Source organism: Hippoglossus stenolepis, chromosome 14 (assembly GCF_022539355.2).
Source record: "Hippoglossus stenolepis isolate QCI-W04-F060 chromosome 14, HSTE1.2, whole genome shotgun sequence".
Lineage (NCBI taxonomy): Eukaryota > Metazoa > Chordata > Actinopteri > Pleuronectiformes > Pleuronectidae > Hippoglossus > Hippoglossus stenolepis.
The window spans coordinates 8,228,385-8,250,772 of record NC_061496.1 but is presented as its reverse complement, the minus strand read 5'-3'; the positions used below and the strand labels follow the sequence as shown (position 1 = coordinate 8,250,772).

The window sequence follows — 22,388 nt, the reverse complement described above, 5'->3', positions numbered from 1 at the left end:
GGTTAGAATAAAATAAAATAGCAAAATTCCCAACATAATATAATAGTTAACTTTAATTCATTAAAATTCTCTAAATGAGCAGTTTATTTACATCATCATTGTCAAAGGCAAACAGTTATAAAATATAAGACACAAGATATAAAAAATAACAGGACAACCAACCTGTTGCATTTCTGTGATCAGAACGGCTTCTTCCCTGAACACAGCTTCTGGTGAATCTCTAACAATCCACCACAAATCTAAGTAGAACGTATAAAAAGTATATTTTATGTATAAAACATATAAAAAAAAACAATGAACCTACATCATAAATACTTTAATTATTGAAGTGCTAAGAACATGTCCGTGAATGTAAAGACAAACACTACTGCATTGTGGGTATTGTGGAGCTTTGGATTTAATAGCTTCCTGCTGACTGGAGTCAAAATGAACTGTAAATAAATTCAGACTTCTGTCACAAATGCAGTCAACACTTGTTCTCAGCTTAACTCTTACGTGCGCGAACATTGGACTCAACAATATGTGTCAAAATACATCTTAATATAATAAATTTGCTATAGTAACTATTTATCTTCTCTAGGTAGAAAAGGACCATTGCAGTTCAAGTTTCAATGCAAAATGAACGATCATTATTTACACAATAAATAAAAAGAAACTAGGGTCGATTTCAGAGCACAGACTGGCTGAAATATTATATAAATATATAATTAAAAGCTGCATACATTATGTGCTATGCGTGAACCATAAAAACCATTAAAACAAGATATGTTATGGTTTTTCTGTTGTTTTATTACGTCTGAAGAGGGACTCACCATCGACTTTACGTGTATTTGATTCTGCTGCAACAAAGTTTACCCCTTAAACTCAAAAAGTGTTTTGGGGACTCAAACACGTCACCCACCCCTCCATCCGTGTGTGAGTGGAGAGGAGATAATGAGTGAGTTTTCCTTTTTCAGTGAACTATCCCTTTATATCTTTATATATAACTCCGATGAGTGGGAGGTGAGGCTGCTCCTGATCTTGTAAACTTCTAATGCACGGTGCAGAAGTAATAATATTGCTCAGTCCAAAGATGTGTCAAAGAATAAAAATAAATGACACATGCATTTTAGTCACTGAATATCTTTGCATTTTAGTGGCATTTTGCATATCACAATATTTTCATTTGGTCTTTTTAAATCATCGCTGCAATGAGCGAGGTTTCCAATTTATCCATGTAGACATTTCACAGGTGGCTAAGTATGTGTTTGATATTAAAGCTTGATAAAACGAGTACATTAGGCTTATCAACGAGCCAGGCAGTGGGCAGCACCACTGCCACGCTGTCGGTTTGAGTCCCAGCTTGGCCGGGGTCTACCTGTTTGGAGTTTGCATGTTCTCCCTGTGTCTGTGTGGGTTTCCTCCGGCTTCCTCCACAGTCCAAAGACTGATTCGGTTATCGGAGACTCTAAATCCCCCGTACTGGGTGTGAATGTTGGTTTGTCTCTATATGTCCGCCCTGTGGTACGTTGGCGACTGGTCCAGGGTGTACTCCTGGCTGGGATTGGCTCAAAGTGGTAAAGATGATAGAATGGATCTATCTTTAACCTTTCTGTGCAGCAGGTGACACATTTTGTCCACAGAGGTTTGACTTTTGCTGCTTGACAACTGATAATTTTCATTCTTGCCATCATGCTAATGTTTCTGCCTCTTGCTCCACCTACTCTAACATCACCACTTCATCATCACTTCAAGGCACAACCATCTCATCCCTGCTGAGGACGGGAGAACGGTCCATCTTTGTCTTGTTACATTACTGGAGCTCCCTTTCCTCCGTCTGTCAGCTGACAACACTGGAATCAGATGTGAGGTCTCTGTCGTGTCCAAAGTCAGCTGAACCCCTTCAGAGGAATTGGCTCTTTTGGCTCGTCATCAGGCTCAACAGCTCCAACAGGCTCCGTTGTCCAGGACGTACAAAGTGCATGGCCAGCCGTGATTTAGTGAAACAACCACGTGAAGTTTCAGTTTTAATCTGCGTCAGCTTTTGTCTTCAGTCATTTCTTGGCCCTGCTGTCTGGCTTCTCCTCTGCGCCGCAGTTTGATGAGGTTTGCCTGGCAGTCGCCGGTCGGACCTTGGCGGGCTCAGACGAGGCCTTGGCGTTGTCAGAGTTGGCTTTGGCAGTCTCCGGACGTGTTTTGGACTCTTTCTTTGGCGGCGGAGGGCTGGCGGGCTCCCAGAGGAAAAACTCATGCAGGAGTGTGTTGACGACCTCGGGACACTCCATCATTATCATGTGACTGCCATCCTCCAGCAACTTCAGGAAGGCCATTAGGAGGATCTGACAAAATGTAAAAAAAAAACAAGTTTGGATTAAGAATCATTAACAAATCCCAACACTTTGTGTTTTGTGCCAAAGCCGTTTACAACCTCTGAATCGCTGCCCACATCTCAGAACTTAAGCCGCATAACGAAGAGAGAAAAGAGACACTTTTGCTAAATTATCATGCTGCTGAGTTTCTAATGCAGCTGGAGGAAATCACATTCTAAACTGATATTGCTTGTGAAGTCAGTTTGGGTGGAACACAGATAATATTAGTGCAAGACGTGTTAAGTTGTTGAGTTCAGTTCTGTTGTCTTCTCTGAACAAGTGATTCTACACAGCAGCCCCTGAAGATCAAGTAGTTTTGCACTGTTTAATCCTTTAAACCACAATTTTGGCCATTTTTTGTTTTTATCGTGTTCAGCTGGAGACAGAAAGGAAACAGAGGGAGTGTGAGATGAGGAATGAAATGTAGTTAAAGTCCCTTGTTGGACTCAAATCTGGAACACTGCACTTTAGTGTTAGCACATAGGGGAATTATTTCATTTTACTTTTTATTAACTGGCGCTTTTTATACTTTATTATTGATTGTTGGCCAAAGCATTGGTTTTATTGAGTTCCTGCCTTTCAGAGCCTTTATTTTCCACACACTTCCAAGGGCTTTTTTATGTCTTAAATGAGACATTTGATGCTTTTACAGTTTCTCTTTCTCATGTGTGTTGTATAGGTTTTTTGTGTTACTAAAAAGTTTTGCAAAGTTGAAAAGCCACAGTAAAGGGAGTTCCTGAAACGCGGTTTTAGTGGATCAGTTTTCCAGTTTGGTTCTGAACTTGGTGGGGTTTGACCTCTTCACCTCTGCCATGCGCTGATCCTCCTCCACGGGAACAAACTTGTCGTGCATGCCGTGCACCAGCAGGATGGGCACAGTGAGCTCGGCGTGGTAGACCTCGTCCCCCTCAGGCCAGTACTGCCCGCTCATCATGGCGCGCAGCACAAAGGACGACACGTTAAAGGCATTGTTCTCTTTCAGCAGCTGCTTCTCCTTGGCACCCTGCCGAGCAAAGCCGGCCCTGCAGCGGACAGAGCAGAGGAGATTCAATCCAATAACAAAGCGCTGGAAAACATCAAAACTGTGGTGGAAATAAAAAACACTGAGGGACCACATGCATGACACAAAGAGGCTGCAGTCTTCACATCTTTTTATCTTTCCCATTTTGTGCGTCTCTGTTAGCCGTCCTGTTGCAGGCTGTCTTACTTGAGAAAGCTCCAGGCGAACAGCGGCGACAGACAGTGAAGCACGCAGGTGGGCAGGTTGAAGATGGAGCAGAGGCTGGGCTCCAAAGCTGTGGGACCACCGCCGTTGATCATCACCATCTTGTGGATCTGCTCCGGATACTCGTGAGCCAGGAACGTGCAGAACGACACACTGGGAGAGAAGAACAGGAGGCTGGTCACAGGACAGGCTCGCAAAAAGAACGTATCAATGACTTTTCTCTATAAATTATGTTGAGAGTGACATTTTTGAGATTTTTACAAGTTATGTTTGTTTGTTGGTTGGTCTGTACGTTTGTTTATGAACAAGATTACGAATAAATTTATAAAGTACAGATTTCCATGAAACTTGGTGGAAGGATGTGATATGGGTCAGAGAAGAAGACGTTACATTTCTGTCTGGATCTGGATCAGGGGGGCGATTTTTAATTCACTTTCTTTAACATTGTGAGATTTTTCGACATTTTCATAGATTTATCAGGGAATAATTCATAGATCTTGATGGAAAAAATCAGCCATGTTTAGAAGACATTTATGATATTTATGTGTCTGCACAATTTGGGTTAGGGTTAGAGGGTTAGGGTTATCAAATCAAAATCTGGATCTAATGATTTTAAATGTGGTTTCATGAGGGGTCTGTTGGGCCTTGGTGGAGGTATAGGCTCTACTGAGCTATTCTAGTTTTTTTTAAATTAAAATGTATTAATCTTTTAATCAATTTTCCATATATTCATTCTTCAGAAGAAATACTGTATCAACATAATAACAAATAGCTGCAACAGTAACCACATGATCAAATTTTTGGTTTATTTCTGTAGAATTTTAAAAACTGGAAAATGGTTATCACAGTCTCTCTGAACCAAAGATGCTGCTTATGGTGTTTTTTATTTTATTAATCCAACTGTACAAGATCTAAAAATACTGGATTTACAATTAAATAAAAAAGACTATGGATGCATTCAAACCAGTAAATGCTTGGCAGTTTTTGATAAATGAATATTAAATCATGACTAATTGTTGTAGTAACTAATTTTTATCAGAGTGATTTTTGTCTTTGTACATTACGTCTTTCTAGAAAAAGGAAAACCTTTTTCAGAAGTCAAAGTGACATCAACTACTTTTGTTAAGAACGTCTCCTGAAGCCCTCCACATGCTCTCCATCACTTCCACTGGGTTTCATGTGAGTGCTGTGATCTTAAATTTACCCGTAAGAATGTCCTATGAGAATATTCCTCTTCCGTGCGTATCTCTTGAAGATGAGTCTCATATCCTCAGCCAGGGCGTAGAACGTGTACGCTGCAGCGATCTGCGGGGCCGAGCTGGCTCCGTGACCTGCCAGGTCTGGGGCGATGACCTCGTAGCCCAGCCGAGAAAAGAAGTCCAGCTGGCTTCCCCAGATGTCCAGCGAGCCTCCCACTCCGTGGATGAAGAACAGGGCCACGTCCTGATGTGTCCCTTTACAGGCTGAGATCTTCCTCTCACAGTCGATCACCACAGTGCGTTTGGGTTTCCGCCTGCGCATCCTTGGTTGCTGTAACTGGTCGTTCTGTTCAGCAGCAGGTGCCACGTCTCGTTCTCCTGCTTCAGATGCCCCGTTGTTTCCAGCTGTGATGCCGTCTGACCGGGCCTCAGGGATGCTGACGGGCGGTGAGGTGTTAGCACAGTCTACAGGTTCAACCTCTGCTGGGCTGTTAGGCTCTGTCTTTCCATTCTGGCCGTTTTTCGGCTCTGCACTCGCTGTGTCGCCCAAGTTCTCAATGAAAAGTTGTCCATTGCGATACACTGTGATCTTTCGTTTGCAGCTGACACTCCCACCCTGCCCGGTGGGTTCCTCCACCACCGGCCGGTCGGGGATGATGTGCCGAACCCGCAGGACGCGGCCTGGTTTCACCTCCACAAACTCGTAGCCATCAGCGGGTTCTGAGGTTTCTACTGGAACCACGATGTTGGCCGACTTGGAGGTCAGGCAGCAGAGGAGACCTTCCAAAAAGCTGGTCAGCATGGCTGCCAGTCTGGAGAGAAGACAGATGAATCAGAACAAACATGCAAACATGACTACAACAAGGTTCACAGAAATCCAAAGGAACATTCATTTAAGGTAAAACTATACCGACTATAACAATGATAAAATATCTCTATGGAGAGTAAAGATAAACTACATCAATCATGATTCTGTTTATTCTGTTTATTATTAAGTTTGAATCAAGTCTGGAAACATAAAAAACCCTCAACATATTAGATGAAGAGTTTTCTTTCTATTTGAGCCCCATTAACAGGTTATTCTAGATGTTATTATTGGGGCGGCACGGTGGGGCAGTGGTTAGCATTTTTTCCCCAAACAAGAAGCTTCTGGGTTCGAACATGTCGACTGGGGCCTTAAGAGCGTTGAGTGAACATGTTCTCCTTCAGCCTGTGTAGGTTTCTTCCTCCGTCTTCCTCCCACAGTCCAAAGACATGCAGGTTATTTAACTGGAGACTCTATTAGACATTAGCCCTCTCTGACTGGTGACCTCTCCAGGGTGTAACCTGACCCCCTCCCCAATGTTAGCTGGGATTACTCCAGTCCCACCACAACCCTCAATCCGTTAATCACAAATATGAAAAAATATCAAAATGTATTTATTTAATACTTGCAAGTTTCAAAATGCACCATGGAATCAGAAGGAAACAACTAGAAACCTGTATTTTCCTTTTTTTATTTTCCACTAAAATAATCAGCAATGGTATTTCTTTAAAAATGTTTTTTTTTAAATATGCATGGGCCTTGGAAGTCCCTTTGTTTAACGTTTGCATATTGTAAGACCGAACTTTCATGTAAAGAATGGAAGAATGTATTTGATAAATACAAAGTTTACAAAAAAATAGGAAACCTGTACTTTAATAGTTCAGATTAAAGAAAAGAGAGGAAAAGCTAAATAACAGCAAACGACTGGAACGTCACTCAGTAGAGCTCACACCTTCGCTAAGGCCCAATAGTCCCTTTAAATTCGATCAAGCTGCTTTTGTCATTACAAAGCAGAACGTTAAATCTCTACGTCAAATGAGCGTCTGGGAACCTTCACTGCACCAGTCAAAGAGGTAAACAAGTTCTTGTGTCTCTACAATCTGGCGTCTACTTACAACTTAAACCCTCACGACTTTCTGTCCAACGCCGGCGAGCAGCATCTACCGTCAGTGCGGCCTTTGGGGGTATTAATAGACGGGGACAGTAATAGCTCTGGGAGTTAAAGCTGCCCGCCATGTGATCACTCTGCAGCTGGGCTCACACACCGACATACTGTCAGGACCAGTGGCTCGTTTTGTGGGGGTTAATATTTTGCCATGTTGGAAAAGAGAGGTTACTTTGGTGTAAGTTCAGCTCAGATAGAAAATACATTTATACACACATTCACATGGTCTAAGTCGTGTTAAGTGCTCCTGTTACAAATGTGTTCAAATGACAAATCAATACATATGGATTTAATAACTATCTAATTGTCTTTTTCATGAAATCAAAGCAAAAGCATCAAACCTTCACAGCCAGAGAGGTTAATATCCAGAGAATGGACGAGACAGTGAATATACTGCACATCTCATACACACAACAGGTGTGTGTTTGCTCCACAGTGCATGTCAGGTTGTCAGTTGATTACCAGCCATGGCAACAGCAGAGCAGCCACACAGGGTCTGAAAGTCTCTGTGCCGGTGGCATTAACCTACCTCCCTGCTGGACGGGGATTAGGCTCCCTGTCTGCACACTACAATCTGTCTTCCCCCTCGGTCACAACACACTTCTATCCTCAGTGTGATCTGTTGCATCTTTTTCTACACATGCAGCCCATCAGCTCCTGCTTTCATCCAGGGATCACGGACACAATGTAATGCAGCATTCCTGCTTTGCTGGCTGTTCTCGTTGTGCTTATACGTGCACATCCTCCATTGAAACAGCAGTGATGTGCAGAGCTGTACATGTGCACTGACTGGAGAAGGCAGAGCAGGACATGTTGATTCCACCGGGGACGACACGTTCTCCTCTGATGTTGCTCCCACGTCAGAGTACATCCATTATCCATTAACAAGATGTGACCTGTTTCATATGTAATGTTGGTTTCTGTTCTGTTTAATTTAAAATCAATCAAATCATAACATACATTATCCCAAGGCACTTTGTAAAGATTAAAGAGAAAGGAAGAAACCTCTAGAACCAGACTCAGTGTGAGCGGCCGCCTGCCTCGACCTTTTAGTGATATAGTGATTAATAGAATTCATTTCAATTTAATCACTGGCATAAATAAATATGTACTGTGTGTTAAAAGGTGATCTACACCAATATAAACCAGCTGAAACCTGCCATTCATCCACTCATCCATCGATCCATCCACTCTCACTTTCAAAGTGCAATATTACCTAAATCAACTATAAATATTAAATTAACTTGATAGCCAACTTATTTTTGGTGATAGTGACTAAATACAGAGACGGTGTTTTGTGATGAGGTTGTTTTGTCGTGAATGTTAGACACTGTTTCTTTTATTTAATCTAGGCCACATATATTATTTAATAAGCAGGGGTGGAGGTGGTGTGGAGAGTTTTTTTGCGGTACAAGAAATGTTTGCAAGCTGAAGCTGGCAAATCACAGGGCAAATAACTCTTGTAATATTGCATATCAGTATTCATAGAGTTAAGTAAACTTCACAGAGTATTTAAAATATCTGTAACAGTTATCAACCCCCCCCCACCATTACATATCCAGAATACATACAAAGCTGGGGACTCCTCAAACAGGGACCGCTTATTATTAACACCTTATAAAGTACAACTTAAAGGCCCAACCAGTGTTTTCTCTACTGGAGCAGTGGTGAATTGGTTTTGAGCAGCTCACTGGAAGGTGATAAGAGAGAGTCAAGTGCTTCCCATTCACCTCCTACTCAGACTGATCAGGATGTTCTAAAGGTCGAACCGATCACAAGCCCTGACTAAGTGTCGGGGTTTGTTTTCTAACTGTTACATGTAGAAAACATTGTTTAATCCTTCATTTTATCCCAGAGATGTGTTTTTATATGTGTTATGTGTGTGGGTAGTATCTTTCTCCTCCATGACACATGATACATTATTATCAGCCCTATCTGTGGGTTTGCTTCTTGTTCCATTCTCTACATGTGGCCTCAGTTGTCACTGGCTGCAGGAGACTCTTATATAACGATTCACGCACGTCTGACACAATCCCAGTGAGGCCTGATGCCAAGAAAAGAGTAGAGACGTCGGTGGAGATTAAAAAACAACTACAGAGCTGTAAGTTCACTGCTGATAGGCCTCTTCAGCAATTTGACACTTTATAGTATATTTCACCTTTAGAGATCCTATTGGAATCGACTGCACTTGCTTGCATGACTCAAATCGAGTCAATCACCACTGTCTGAATGTTGCACATATGAAGACAAATGATCTGCACCGAACTAATAAAAAAACACATCATTCAGCCCCAGTTTTATGCTGCATCCTGTAGGAGGATGATTAAATATGGAGCGTGCAAAACTGTAGAATAATAATATGAGCAAACATATTCATATATAATGGTGATAATAAAGGGGTATGAGCAGCTACATCCTGCCTGTTGCTGATTTTAGTGGGATGAAACGTGTCTAGTAAACTGAGTAAAGCACATGGCCCCATCTATTCACTACCACAATAAAAGAGTTGAATAGTCCACTCACTGTCGTCTGATGGTGCAAATGAGGCAAGTGCCAGAAGGTTTTCTCCTTTATTTTAGAGTTATTTTAAATGACATGTAATGTAGCATAGTATTTAACAGTATAGACACACAAAACCTGGTTGTTCTGGTTGGAAAACAGCTTCATTCTGTGCCTATAATTCCAAAATCAGACCATCCTGATCCAAACAACCACAATGCAAGAAAAAATACAAGTAAGGAAATAAAACACCTACCTCTGTTTTCCAGAAAACTCAGCTTAAAATACGTGGATTTCTTGAGAGGCACCGAGGAAGCAGGAGAGCTATAATCTGCAGCAGCCAATCCAATAATCTAATTTATCTGGATTCTGTTGTAGCCTCCACATGGTGGACACTGCCAGTCCACTGACAGCAGCTCTGTGTGTGTCTGTGGCTTGTCAGTGGATCCACAGAGCTGCTGCTGCTGCGGGTCCCTGCTCTCCACCTCCACGAAGGAGCTCTGCAGGATGTCAGGCTGTTTTAAATCCATCAGCTGTTGTTGTTCCAGTATTACCTCCTGCCTCAGTGTGTGTGTGTGTGTGTGTGTGTGTGTGTGTGTGTGTGTGTGTGTGTGTGTGTGTGTGTGTGTGTGTGAAGCTGCAGCTGCCCCCTGCTGCTGCATGACGGAGACAACCTCTGGACACACATGGAATAAAAAAATCTTTCTCTCGCCCCAATAAGATGATGAACCCAATATTTAAAATGTGTTCATGTATTGGTGATTCCACTCTGTGTTTAGCTTGTTGTTGTTTGACTTGGATGTTTGACTTTCATATATTAACAGGAAAAAGATGATCTTCAGCCCCACCTGGTGAAAGGGGAATGTTTCTTTATGATTGTGTGTACCTGAAATCTAAGTAAGTTTCTGGTGTGTTATATACAGCATGATTTATAAAGTTTGGATGCAGGTCCTGGTCCAATATGCAACTTACACAACTTAGCTGTAGAAACATGAAGCCTGCATTGCACATATGAAGTAGTTGAACTTAATAGAATCGACAATAATTGCTACTTCATATGGATTCTGGAGAGTTTTTAAGTGATCGAGTTTTTGAGTGAGGGAAACATTTTAAAAGGGTAATTAAACTTTTGTTGAAAAAACTAATTATATTTAGGGCCCGAGCACCGAACGGTGGGAGGCCCTATTGTATTTCGAAGGATTTGTATTTCCCTTTTGGGGATTTTTCAGGGCCTAGACATGCTCAAATTCTCACCAAAGTTTGTAGGAAATTCAAAACCCTAAAAAGTATTTGAATTCTGGAGTAATTTGAAATGGGCGTGGCAAAATGGCTCAACAGCGCCATCTACGGAAAAGCCCCTCAGTTAGCTTTCACCGATCTTCACAAAAATCGGGACACCTGTGTATCATGACCAGACGCACAAAAAAGTCTAGAAGTGCATTGTGAAAAACACAACAGGAAGCACGCCATTTTGGATTTAGTGGCCATTTTCCACATTTTCCACATTTTTACTTTGACGAACTTGTCCCAGGGCTTTCATCAGATCAACTTCATATTGAGATGAATGTCATCTCAACAAGATGGAGATATAAACTACCTCGAATTGCTCACAATCCTGACCTGAACAGCTCCATATATTAATATTAGTGCAAGTTCATAGCGCCACCTACTGATCAGTGTGAAAATAAAGTTGTTGTAACATTGTCCAATCGACATAAAATTGCTCACGCTACATCAGAGCCCCTACTTGAACAGATCTATTAGTCTGTATGTAATAATAGTGATGGCGCCACCTACTGGCAACAGGAAGTAAGCTTTGTTTTACAACTATTATTCGATTTACATACAATTTTCACTGTGTGAACTGCAATTGATACCGTGGACCGTAATGCGCAATTAGCAGGCAAGGATCGACGTCTCGTGACAGATGCAGGAAGTGAAGCGTTTATCCTTCCCGCAGTGCGCAAAACGCATGCAACGCAGAGCCGTGTGCCTGCTCGCCGATCGCTCTCTCCACCAACAGCAACAGGTCCCGAGTTGCGTGTGCTCGGGCCCGTTCAGTGCTAAAACGTAGCCCTAGTTCTAAGAATGTCATTTGTCTTAAAACATGTCAGGCGAGGATCTTTAAACTAAACCATGAAGTGTTAAATACTATATATTCTTATATTTTTTGAACGTTGGTGAATCTCCAGGTTTAAAGCAAACAACTTGATTCTTTTCACTTACAGGGAATTTCAAGGACTGTTGTTCTCTTTCACAAGATGACCTGGTTTTTCCACTCACACACAAAACCTCTCATAAAGTCACCAGATGGGCCACCAAGCAAAGTTAAATTACAGGATGTGTCATCGTGTACTTCTGAAAACCAAACAAATACAAATGGCAGAATAGAACATAAGGCCTCAATCATTTTGGGGTTGTACTTTTGTACAGTTGGAATAAACTTAAGACTAGACGAGAAGAGAAGAGAAGAGAAGAGACGAGAAGAGAAGAGAATAGACTCCACTAGAATAGAAGAGAATAGAATGGAATAGAACATAATGAAATAGAATAGAATAGATTGTAATAGAATAGAATAGAACAGAGCACTTGTTAAACGGTGTGACCAGTAGCTGCTGGTGTTTTTATGACGGAGCTCCTCATGTGCAGAGCAGATCACCTAGTTATTCACCTAGCTTGTCTTTCTCTTCGATGATTGGCTGTCTGGTCGAGCTGCGGTCACGTGGATGCAAGCCTAGGCCAATGGGCGCTCTCGGGGCGGTGCTGCGGAAGCTACCATCATGCTAGCTGCAAGAGTCCTGTGGAAGCCGCTCTGCTAAACTCATGTCCTGACGTCCACTGTCTCGTCTTCCTCGTTGTCTTGTCCCTTATTCTCACGGACACGTGGATCTAGGATGGAAACAACAACAACGTGTGCCTGAAGCTCGTCGTCTTTGTGCGCCAGGAGGAGCCGGCAGGACAGTCGGCTAAGGTGAGCTAGCCGCGAAGCTAGCGCGGCTAACCGTAACACACCGCCTCTGCCATCACGACAACAGACACAGCCCACGAGTCGGTGGTTCGACGTTTCTGGAGACATCATGGAGAAGGTTCGCATTTCACACACAGACACACACACACACGCACCATGTCTCCCAGCTCCTGTTGGTTCATGTAGGAACAGCGAACGTGCTAAGTGCGAGCTAGCTGCTAGCCACACCTGCTCCTCCTGCTTGAAATGCATTTACCGAGGCCGAGCCGGCATCTGTCTCCGCTGGGCTCGGGCTCGCTCGTTTGAAGCCGCTCGTCGTGCAGTTCATCGGGCATCACCTCCTCCTGTCGCCGGAGGTCGGTGAGGGGCAGAGCCGCGGGGCCCCGTGTCCAGCAGGGGTCTCTGAGATGAGGGAACGCCCAGCGGCACCGAGCCGGTTATCCTCCATCCACATTAACAGGGACACCTCCACCTGTCAATCACCTGTACTAGAAACCTCCTGACCACACACACACACACACACACACACACACACTGCCCATGTGCACTGCCACAGGTGAATGGCAGCAGTCTGTTCGTTACAGGTGTTAATATGTGTGGAGGTCACAGGACACATGGCCTGAGACTTGCAGCCTTGTTGAGATTCTCATGAACTGCCTGATGGAAGAAAAATACATTTATCAAACCACTCTCTCCCCCCCCACAGGCGGATTTCTTGAAGGGACTTCCTGTCTACAATAAGAGCAACTTCAGCAGATTTCATGCAGACTCTGTTTGTAAAGCATCTGTGAGTATCCTACGACGATATGTATTTCACCAGACTGTCACTTGGCCCACTGAATATTTGCTTTGGATTATATGTTTATCTTTTTATTTCATAAAATGTTTTCCGACACATCAAATAAACGATACTGACTTTGTTACTTAAGTTAATACACAAAATGTTGCTTGAGAAGAACTCACAGCTGCATTTTGTAACCTCTTACTGACCTGTTTTACAGAATCGAAGGCCTTCTGTGTACCTGCCAACACGTGAATACCCCTCTGAACAGAGTAAGCTCACAGTAAATAGCCTGGATACATATGTCTTAGACTGTATATTTAGATAGACGATATGTGTCCACCTCCTTCCACCAGAAAATCAAGCCAAAATAACCCACATAAGAACACTGTCAATCATGACGTTTCACCTTGTTTTTATTGCATTAAACTTACCAGAAAAAAATGATCACTTGAACAAACATCAGTGTGATAAGAGCTACCGAAAATCACAGATATCATCTTGGAGAAAACATGTATGTACGTGTGCTTTGACTTTTTAGTTTGGCTAATGTCCTGTCCACTAACATAGAGGAGGCAGGATTTATAACTTATACTGCAGCCAGCCACCAGGGGATGATCAAGTCACTTTAGCTTCACTGAGGGTTAGAATTTACAAAGGGAATTTAGAACCACTGATGTGTTTTTAATAAATGTCTATTTATCAAATCCATACCATGATTGTTTTGTGGAGACTAATCAGGCTAAAATTATTTATTTTCTGTGTTTCTACAGTTATTGTAACAGAGAAAACCAACATCCTCCTGCGTTACCTCCATCAGCAGTGGGACAAAAAGGTGAGATGGTGCACTTGTTTAGAGTTTATAACCTAAGTCTTCAATTATTGACTGTAACTTTTTTATATTAGGTCTTTACCTTGAACAATCTTTGGTGTTTGGTAGTTTTATTATTATTAAAAAACAAACTGAATTTACTGATTGCTGTATGATTCTCTGTGTCACACAGAATGCAGCAAAGAAAAGGGAACAGGAACAAGGTGAGGGGGACAGCCCGGCACCCCCAAGGAAGATCGCCAGGACAGATAGCCAAGAGATGAATGAGGACTCGTAAATGTGCGCGTGTGTGTGTGTGTGTGTGTGTATATATATGTGTGAATGGACGTGTGTGTTTGCGTGCACAGGGTATAGCTAATACAAACCAACAAATTCAAAGGATAATCCGACCCGAATACTATGGCAGGATGCCAGAATCTCACACAAAGAATTAGGGGAATTCCTACCAACAAAGCAGCCTTTCCTGGTGTAAAGATTTGAGTGCATGAAAAGATCGACAGAGCAAAACCAACATCAGCGAGGGATCCTTATACGGGTGTTAATTAATGTTGGCTATTCCCTGTGTGTGTGAGTATAAATGTATATGCTTGTATGCATGCTGAGCTGTGATTGTGGGTTTCTTGTGCGTTGTACTGTGTGTGTGTGTGTGTGGGTGAGAGCTGAGTCAATAGTTGAAAACGTGTCGGAGTAGATTTAGGATCAGCGATGGACTTGACAGATGAAACTATACCCTAAAAATCAGTCTCATACATGACTCGTGTAGCCTCCTGCCTCCTGGAGAGTCTGTACTGATTAGTGCAACGATAACATTTTTTGTTACTGTTTTAATTTTATTATGATAACTTTTATTTTTTACGTACGGCAACGAGCTTCCTGCCAGCCACAGTGCCCGCCCTCTCGGTTTCACTGCCCACTCTGCGACCACACGGGGGCATTGCCACATTTCTCCACACTGTCAGAATCAACAGAACCAAGAACGCACTGTGAAGAACAGCACAAAGTAGAAGCAACTCTTTCCCTTAGATGTGTGTTTATGGTGAATATGCATATCGTCGTTCTATCCTGGGACTTGTGCTCTGTAGGAAAAATGTTGTGTTGTGGCTCTGAGAAATATTTTTTACATCTAGCACCACCTTCTGGCCGGTCGAAGGTAGTAAGTAAGAAAGGCCTTGAGTTTCAGTTTTAGGATGAAAAAGATGGGAAAAGTTACATCCAGATATGAAAGTGTTTATCGTGTTGTTGGGTTTCCAGCTGCACCACTCGGCAACAGCACAGATAGTGAAGAAGAATATGTATAGTAATGTATGAAAAATAATACATTGTGTGTAAATAATTACCAATAACAGATGGAATATCTTTGTGTCTGCATTTTTTGTAAAATATTACACACCTGTGGATACAATAGAAAATCACCCTTGTGAGTGTTGAGAGCCGGGCGGACGTGACCTCTTCTCGCATGTTGATGTTTTCATGGCTGGGTTTCATATCCATGGACCGGTAATAAGAGTGAGGGGGTGCGGGGGTGCGGTGTTATCTCACGTGACTGCAGGAGGTTTTAGCCTGGAGGCCTTACAACCTGTCAGCGCGGTTCAGACTCTCTGCTGGGGATGGCTGTTCTGTTCGCCCCGTCAGTACGACAGCCCCGCATGGTTTGAATCTGAGAGCTGGCTTCGATGAACACGAGGGTGGGGGGTTTGAAGGGGGGCGTTATAATTTCAGCCATAGAATGCACAATAAGCATGCACAGCCAAGTGCTGTCGCCATCCTGCCTTGTTCCAGAGATTCAGTTTTGCATCAGTCTTACTGTACATGACTTAATGAAGCTTTTTTTCTTTTCTTTTTAAAAATGTTTTCTTACCACCGCGCATCAGTCACATTAAAGCGTCCTGTCCTTTTATTGGTTGATGCTGCAGTGTGGGTCGACAGCGTGGACGGTCATCTTCCTACCTGCAGTATAAATACACCATCTGTTATTGAAGCGAAGAACCATGTTATGCTTCTGCTCTGATAGACTGTTCTACTACTCCACCCCAGGCCTTGCCCCCATCTCATGTGTGTTAGATAAGATGTGTTCTTTTTAGCTTTGCTGAAATAAAACTGGATTGAAACTGGGGTTTTCTTTGTCATGTGGTGCTTTAAAATGCAGTTAAAATCCTTGACGCATGCATGTCCTAACCTTGAGGTTTGTCTTCAAAGGAGAAAAAGAAATGAGTCACAACACATAAAATGCATTTGAAATAGTTTTATTAACTATTTTTCAGGTCTTACAAAAATATGACAAAATAAATTAAAAGAAATAAATAGTCCCATTTCCCAGTATTTTTCTTTAAAAGATTTGTTTTGTACAGTGGTACATTGGAAGAGCATGTGATGTTCAGTAAGTGAGGCTTCCACAAAGATGACTTCTCTTAAACTTCGAGGTTGAGGGTCAGGTTTTTTTTTTTATGTAGCTGTGGTGAGAATCTCACCTGTTCACAGACACTTATCATCGTCCAGTAGACAGAACATTTGCTAAATTCACTCAGTCCTTTCCCACTGATTTGACTTGTAAAGTGTGGATACACTAAATTCCTACGAGAGCTGCTGCTTTGATAGTGAATTAAAGACGACTGATGAGTCTGAGCTGACGCCTGTGCTTGGCCCGAGTCACTAACATGTTACTTTACTTCAATTCATGCAAATTTAAAGACCTCCGTTAAAACAATATGCAAAATTTGTTGCTGCTAACAAGAACTCAAGGATGAAAATTGGTTAATTGTGCCCAGTTCTCCCTGATTAAGGAGGAACTACATACAAATCCAGGCCTGATCTGAACTCCCATGCGATTTGCCGGAGTCAGCGAACGCCCTCATGTTTGCCCTCTCACTCCAGTTGCCTCCATCAGGACACCGGCTTGTCCTCTCTACAAAAACACCCAAACGATGATGAATCGACTCTGTTGCATCATTTATTCGTCCCTGATGCTGCAAGAATAAAGGTTTGGATGAAATTAAGCTCAGCTCTTGTTCTGAAGTTTTCCAGTGAGAACAAAACAAAGAGACACCGGGGATATCAAATGTCTTTCAGCATGTTCTCTTCTCATTTTACACGCACAGAGAACAATAACTTCCAGATATAAAAAGAACATACTGCAGATTTACAGTCACACGACACTGCGACCACACAGACGTCCTATTCCCTTATTGCATTCAATGTCAGCAAGATATTTTTGTCTTTCTGTGGAAGTACGTTTCTGAATTCTATTTAGGCGCATGACTAAGAGGTGGACTTTGCTTACTGTAAAGTTATGAAAGCAGCGACGGAACATAAAAAACAGTTTGAAGCTGGGTGTCGTCAGCACCCCTAGGACGGGTCGATTCTGTAAACACAAAGCTGTGGATGGATGAGATTAACTGTTTCCGCACATTAAATATGAGACGGGGCTGGCAGAGCTCTTACTGGACGGTAAAAAAACAAAAGATGCATAGAGTCTGGCTCGGGGTAATGCAGAAGGAAGTGGTGCTGCAGGTGGGGGGGGGGTTAATAGTCTTCAACAACTCGGTTATTGCCAAAATCATTGCCAGAGGTGACGGCGTGGAAATGCATAGTTAATGTTACTGTGTCTCAACCCAGAGGGCGATGGCCACCGACACCTTCGTTGCTGTGTTAGACGCCATGATTCATTTCCCTTTCACAGTCCTGCTGCAACCACACAAGTCAGATGACTAACTGCTTATTTCAATTCGTTGTTGACTATGTACCCATTTGTGTTTAAACTGTTCAGTGGCGCCCCCTTCTGGGGAGACTATAGAAGTGAAATACCGGTTAATTAATGGTAGACGATGATGGGCTTCCGTACTTTGAGGAACATCTATTTTACAAACGGCGCCGAAGTGCACGATAAACAGAATTTACAGAAAATACATGATTGGATAACAGTATAATCCGAATGAAATAACACTTTGGTTAAAAAAAAAAGAAAGAAAATCTCCATCATCAGCAAATGATGCGTATAAAAAAGATAAAGCTCAACATAAAATAAGAGCAGCTATTGTTTTTTGTTTTTTGTTTTTTTTCTAAAAGCCTCTTCTGAATATTTAGGAAAGTTCCATAGTAGCTGAGAGCAGGGACGGGTGAGAGGAGGGAAACAAACAATCCAGCTTTTGCATAATGTCAGGAGGCAGGCTGGTGTCAGCGCTCTCTCTCTCTCCAGGGTAGAGAGAGGTTTGCTTCTATGCAGGGCGTCGAGGTTTAGTGCAAATGTTGTTGTTTCTTGAACTCGCTCGTTTTGCCAAGTCTGGTTGGAGTGTGTGGAATGGAGCTCCGTCTGCCTACAAGATGTTCTACAGGCGTGGATGGAGAACGGCGCTCAGGCCTCTGGGCTCCAGGTTCCTTTTTAATTTTTTGCAAAATCCCCATCGTCTGCTTTATTTTACTCATTTATTTATTTGCCTTTTCTGGTCTCTCTTTCACTCCATCTTTTGGGGGAAACACTGGTATGCGACAGCTCGACTTCTTTCTCTTGGAACAAATCTGACTCTGCCACAGGTCGGGACCGCGTGTGGGAGGACGTCACCTCTGCTTTGAAAATAAAGCTGGTGATTTATCGGGGATGTTCATAAAGGGAGGGTTTGGGTGATGATTGATAGGAATAATTAAAAACACTGATTGGTATTGCTTTTACATTTTTTTTTTTTTACCCACTTCAACACAAAAGTGAGGGGCCCTAGAATTCCTCACTGGTGATGATCACCGGTGTTGTGACGGCTAAAGAACACTCTCAGTAGTTAATCGCATGTACAATCGTAGATCCTTTCACACCAGGTTTTTTAATCTTTTTTCCTCCGCAGCAAGCTGATATGTCCGAGTGGGAGGCCACAGAGATGCTTACAATTTCTGACTAGAAAAAGAAAAATCAAGAAACACAGCTCTCTGCTTTAAAGGCTTGAAAATATAAGAAACGCAGCTCATGCATTTCTTTATGTATTGCAGACAAGGAAGGGGTTGTATGTTTGTCTGTGTGTGTAAAGGATTGTGTGTGTGTGTGTGCATGTGTGTTTATTCAGTCATCGTAGCAACGTCTTTCTCATAAAGCCAGTTTTTTTTGTCCCTCAGCAAAATAACCCAACACACCAGTCACCTCTCATCATCTCATCGTTTCCTCTCCCTGCTTCAGGTACGTCTACACGCCACCTAGGACGATTCAGCAGGTGGGTCAGGCTTCTCAACACGTCGCTTCCTCAGCCGAGACGAGTTTTGTTCTCTCTGGAGCGACTAAACTTTAGAGCCGGCCGCGTCCACAACTGTTGAAGGTCCGTTCTCAGAGTCTTCCCCTCCGGGCGAGGGGATCTCGTCTGGAACGCCGTTCAAGTCAGACCTGGAAATGTGTCTTTCTGATGCCCCCTCCCCGGGTCTGGGCAGCGCCGCCCCGTTCACACACGTCCCTCCCTCGGATTTCCCAAAGTTAAACAGTTTCCCAGGGTTGAAGGCTTTGCTGGGTGACTGAGAACGCTCCTGAGAGCTGCTACCTAATGATGAAGATGATGATGATGCCGATGCGGTGGAATTGTTGGCTGAGGCGGCAGACGCCACACCTTCCTTCTTGTTCTCAGGTGACTTGAGGAATTTGAAGCTCAGGAACCCAGGGAGCTTTGGCTCGTTGCTGGTGGGTGACTGCGGGGAGCGGGCGCCACCCGAGGAGAACTTGCTCTGCAGCGGGATGATCTGCTTCAGCTTCATCACGTTGTTGTTGGCCAGCAGAGAGCTGGGCCTCTTGGGTTTGTCGGACCCCCCGCCTCCTCCCCCTCCTCCACCCCCGGCCCGCGATTTGCTGCCGTGACTTTTGTCATGGTGGTGATCCCCAGAGGAGTCACCCTTGCTGTCGTCCCGCTCCCTCTCCCTCCGGGCCATGTGCTCCGCCTGCCTCTGCCTCTCCTCTTCCTCCCTCTTCCTCCTCTGCAGCTGCTGGTAATGCTGCTGCGCCTGTCGCTCGTGCTTCTGCAGAGGAAGGGAAACATCGCCACGATATATTTATCAGAATCAGCAGTAACCCAGCAAACCTTTACAATACTGCAGTGGCAACAATCAAACAAATACCTTACTGTAGTAATAAGCCTGCATTAGCACTGCAGGGCACAACTACACCTTATTCTCTTTGCTATGTCGTAGATATTGTATTTCTCAAATGTGTTGTTGTTAAAGTATCAGCAGAATGAAACACTAAAAAGAAAAGTGCAGCGTCGCAGAACTGAATGTTTTCTACTTCTGCCAAGGAGGTGATGTTTTCATCCGCATCAGTTTGTTGGTTTATTTCTCAGGAGGATTACACGAAAAATTATTTTACGGATTTCCACCAAACCTGGAGGAAGGATTGGGGCCGGGTTTAAGAAGAGAATTTCAAATTTTATTACTCATGCAGATTAAAAAATGTATCCGGGATTCTTTTCACGTTCTTAAACTATGTTTTATGACAGAGAGGTTGGGTCATCAGACGATTCCTTTTTAACTCCTGTTTTCATGCGCTTATGGTTTACGCAAAATCTTGATGAGAAAAAATCTGTACATTTGTTTATAAGTTTGTTATTTGATTGTCAGCAGGATTATGAAAAACTAATTTACTGATTTGCATGACATTTTGTGGATGGGTGAGGGATGACCCAAGGAAGAACCAATACAATTTTGGTGCAGATCCAGAAATTCTTTAACATTTTCTTTGATTTCTCAGAGAATAATTTATGGATCTTGATAGAAAAAAATGTCACTTTTAGAGGACTGACATATATGATAGTTTACAATCTGCTGCAGACACAAATCAAAATCTGGATCTAGTAAATTTAAATGTGGCTTCATGAGGGGACTGTTGAGACTTTTGCTCTACTGAGTGTTCTTCTAGTTTTATTACGTTACAGTTAGAGGTAATATTTTGAGGCCTTGTTCAATCTGCCTGAAAAGTTCTTGATCTTGAACTTTATCTCTCTTTAATGGACATTTTAATTAATTAATTAATATAAATAAGTCTCCTCATTTACCTTGAAGGCCTCCCTGCGCTGATAATCCAGTTTAGCCATCTCCTCTCGGACCCATGTAGGGATGTCAGGTATGGCCACGTGGATGATGTACTTCAGGAGAATGGCAAAGTGCTGCAGACAAACAGGAAGGCAGAGACTTAAAACCACGACATTAATACAGTACAACCAGGGTCAGAAACAGAGCACCAAACAAACATCGGGCTGTGAGATTCTCCTCCTGATCGGCCCGACTCCTTTACCAGGCCAAGACAGAGCTGCGGGCTGTTTACCCTTTTCCAAAAATAGAGCCACAGAGTGCATGGCTGACAGAGCCAACGTGAACCAGAGCATGTTCCAAGAAGCAGGAGAAACACGGAGGGAGCTTTATACTCAGTTATGGACAATCAGTGAACATACTCTATGTTCAGAATATATGTATATGAATATTTTTGACCGACCAACACATCTTCTTCTTAACATTCTTTTGAAAATATCTGTAGCATTTAATGAATCGTCCAAAGTCTTTACAGATAGAAAAACAAAACATAAAGTTGTAAATGGATTTGCAAACAAAATATCTGGCACATACTCTGATAAGCGTACACCTTGTGCTGGGGTCATTAGAAAAGGGGGGGTGGTGTTGGAAGAGTTCCAGAGGTAAAGTTTGAAAAAGCTCGGAGTCCTTCTGAGTGACGAGCGGGAACAAACCTCGAGGATGACGATGGAGATGATGGCCATCTCCGGGCTGAGCCACGGGAACAGACGCTGCAGCTGACCACACTGACCAATCAGGTAACAGTTCACTATGATGGCGATCAGGCCCATGGCTTCCATTGCAGTCTGTGCACGAGACAAGAGAACAGGTTGCAGCTTTGTTGTTTCTTAAAAAAACGATTTTGTGATTTGCTGAGAACAGAGGGAGCTTTTATATTGAGTTCAGGTTCGTGGCTGTTTGTCCGACTGTTGGCAGGATTACGCCGAAACTACAGAATTGATTTTCCTGAAACTCAGTGGAAGGGTGGAGTACGGGCCAAACAAGAACCCATTGATTTTTGGAGTGGATTCCATTAAGTGGCGACTCCATGAATTTGAAAACATTGTGAGATCGGGCGTTTTTGAAATTGTGGGGGAATTTATCAAGACATAATGCAGAGATCTCTATAAAAAAAAAAAAATCAGACATGTACAGAGTGTTAATGTCTATGAATAAAGTCAAATATGGTGCGGTTTTGGATAATGATATGGATTTTGTGAATCAAAATAAGGATTTTAAATGAGGTGATCTTTATTCAGTACTGTACAGTAACAAATATACAACTTTCAACTATATAAGAACGGATATGTTGCCTGTGTTCAATGTGAGCAATTTGCAGAAAATGTCTGTATACATGTTATATTTATTTGATCTTAATACATGTACTGTATATGCAATTTGGTGATAAAGTGGCCAATTACCCGTGGTTAAGTGCTAGTTTTCAGCCTGATGTTAGTGCTTGATAAACTCCAATGCCACTGTTCCATACAGTAGTCAAGGTTCAATATTTCTAGTTGTCTTTGAGTGACAATAAATTCAGCTGACG

The 22,388-nt window shown here is 42.7% G+C and overlaps 3 protein-coding genes across 4 annotated transcripts in view; 1 reads left to right on the top strand and 2 right to left on the bottom strand.

Annotated features, from left to right (window-relative positions):
- Window positions 1-35: 35 nt before the first annotated feature.
- Window positions 36-9,780, bottom strand: abhd8b (abhydrolase domain containing 8b). Of its 2 annotated transcripts, none has more exons than XM_035177000.2 (5): window positions 9,498-9,780; window positions 4,778-5,584; window positions 3,556-3,726; window positions 3,154-3,370; window positions 36-2,318 (listed from the first exon to the last, which is right to left on the bottom strand). In XM_035177000.2, the coding sequence occupies exons 2-5, from the start codon at window positions 5,572-5,574 to the stop codon at window positions 2,034-2,036; spliced, it is 1,470 nt and encodes a 489-aa protein (XP_035032891.1). In that variant the 5' UTR covers window positions 5,575-5,584; window positions 9,498-9,780; the 3' UTR covers window positions 36-2,033. The 2 variants fall into 2 exon arrangements, with proteins under 2 accessions (XP_035032891.1, XP_035032893.1); XM_035177002.2 differs by lacking the exon at window positions 9,498-9,780 and adding an exon at window positions 6,693-9,016.
- A 2,208-nt stretch (window positions 9,781-11,988) lies between these two features.
- LOC118121588 (DET1- and DDB1-associated protein 1) lies at window positions 11,989-15,935 on the top strand. Its single transcript, XM_035177589.2, has 5 exons — window positions 11,989-12,327; window positions 12,916-12,996; window positions 13,211-13,262; window positions 13,764-13,825; window positions 13,995-15,935. Exons 1-5 carry the CDS (start codon window positions 12,319-12,321, stop codon window positions 14,097-14,099), a joined length of 309 nt encoding a protein of 102 aa, XP_035033480.1. The 5' UTR covers window positions 11,989-12,318; the 3' UTR covers window positions 14,100-15,935.
- A 114-nt stretch (window positions 15,936-16,049) lies between these two features.
- ano8b (anoctamin 8b) overlaps window positions 16,050-22,388 on the bottom strand; it is a 38,410-nt gene continuing 32,071 nt past the window's right edge. Inside the window, 3 exon segments of the mRNA XM_035177585.2 lie at window positions 16,050-19,798; window positions 20,830-20,940; window positions 21,517-21,648. Of these exon segments, the coding sequence (XP_035033476.2) occupies window positions 19,076-19,798; window positions 20,830-20,940; window positions 21,517-21,648 (966 nt within the window). The 3' untranslated portion in view covers window positions 16,050-19,075.

Bases quoted from the DNA above. Each gene is read 5' to 3' on its own strand.
- abhd8b (XM_035177000.2), bottom strand. From the start codon at position 5,574: ATGCTGACCAGCTTTTTGGAAGGTCTCCTCTGCTGCCTGACCTCCAAG. The intron at 3,371-3,555 runs GTAAGACAGCCT...TGTCCGCTGCAG, and splicing joins TTCGCCTGGAGCTTTCTCAA to GGCCGGCTTTGCTCGGCAGG. The intron at 2,319-3,153 runs GTGAAGAGGTCA...ACATTTTGTCAG, and splicing joins AGGATCAGCGCATGGCAGAG to ATCCTCCTAATGGCCTTCCT.
- LOC118121588 (XM_035177589.2), top strand. The intron at 12,997-13,210 runs GTGAGTATCCTA...CCTGTTTTACAG, and splicing joins ACTCTGTTTGTAAAGCATCT to AATCGAAGGCCTTCTGTGTA. The intron at 13,826-13,994 runs GTGAGATGGTGC...TGTGTCACACAG, and splicing joins ATCAGCAGTGGGACAAAAAG to AATGCAGCAAAGAAAAGGGA.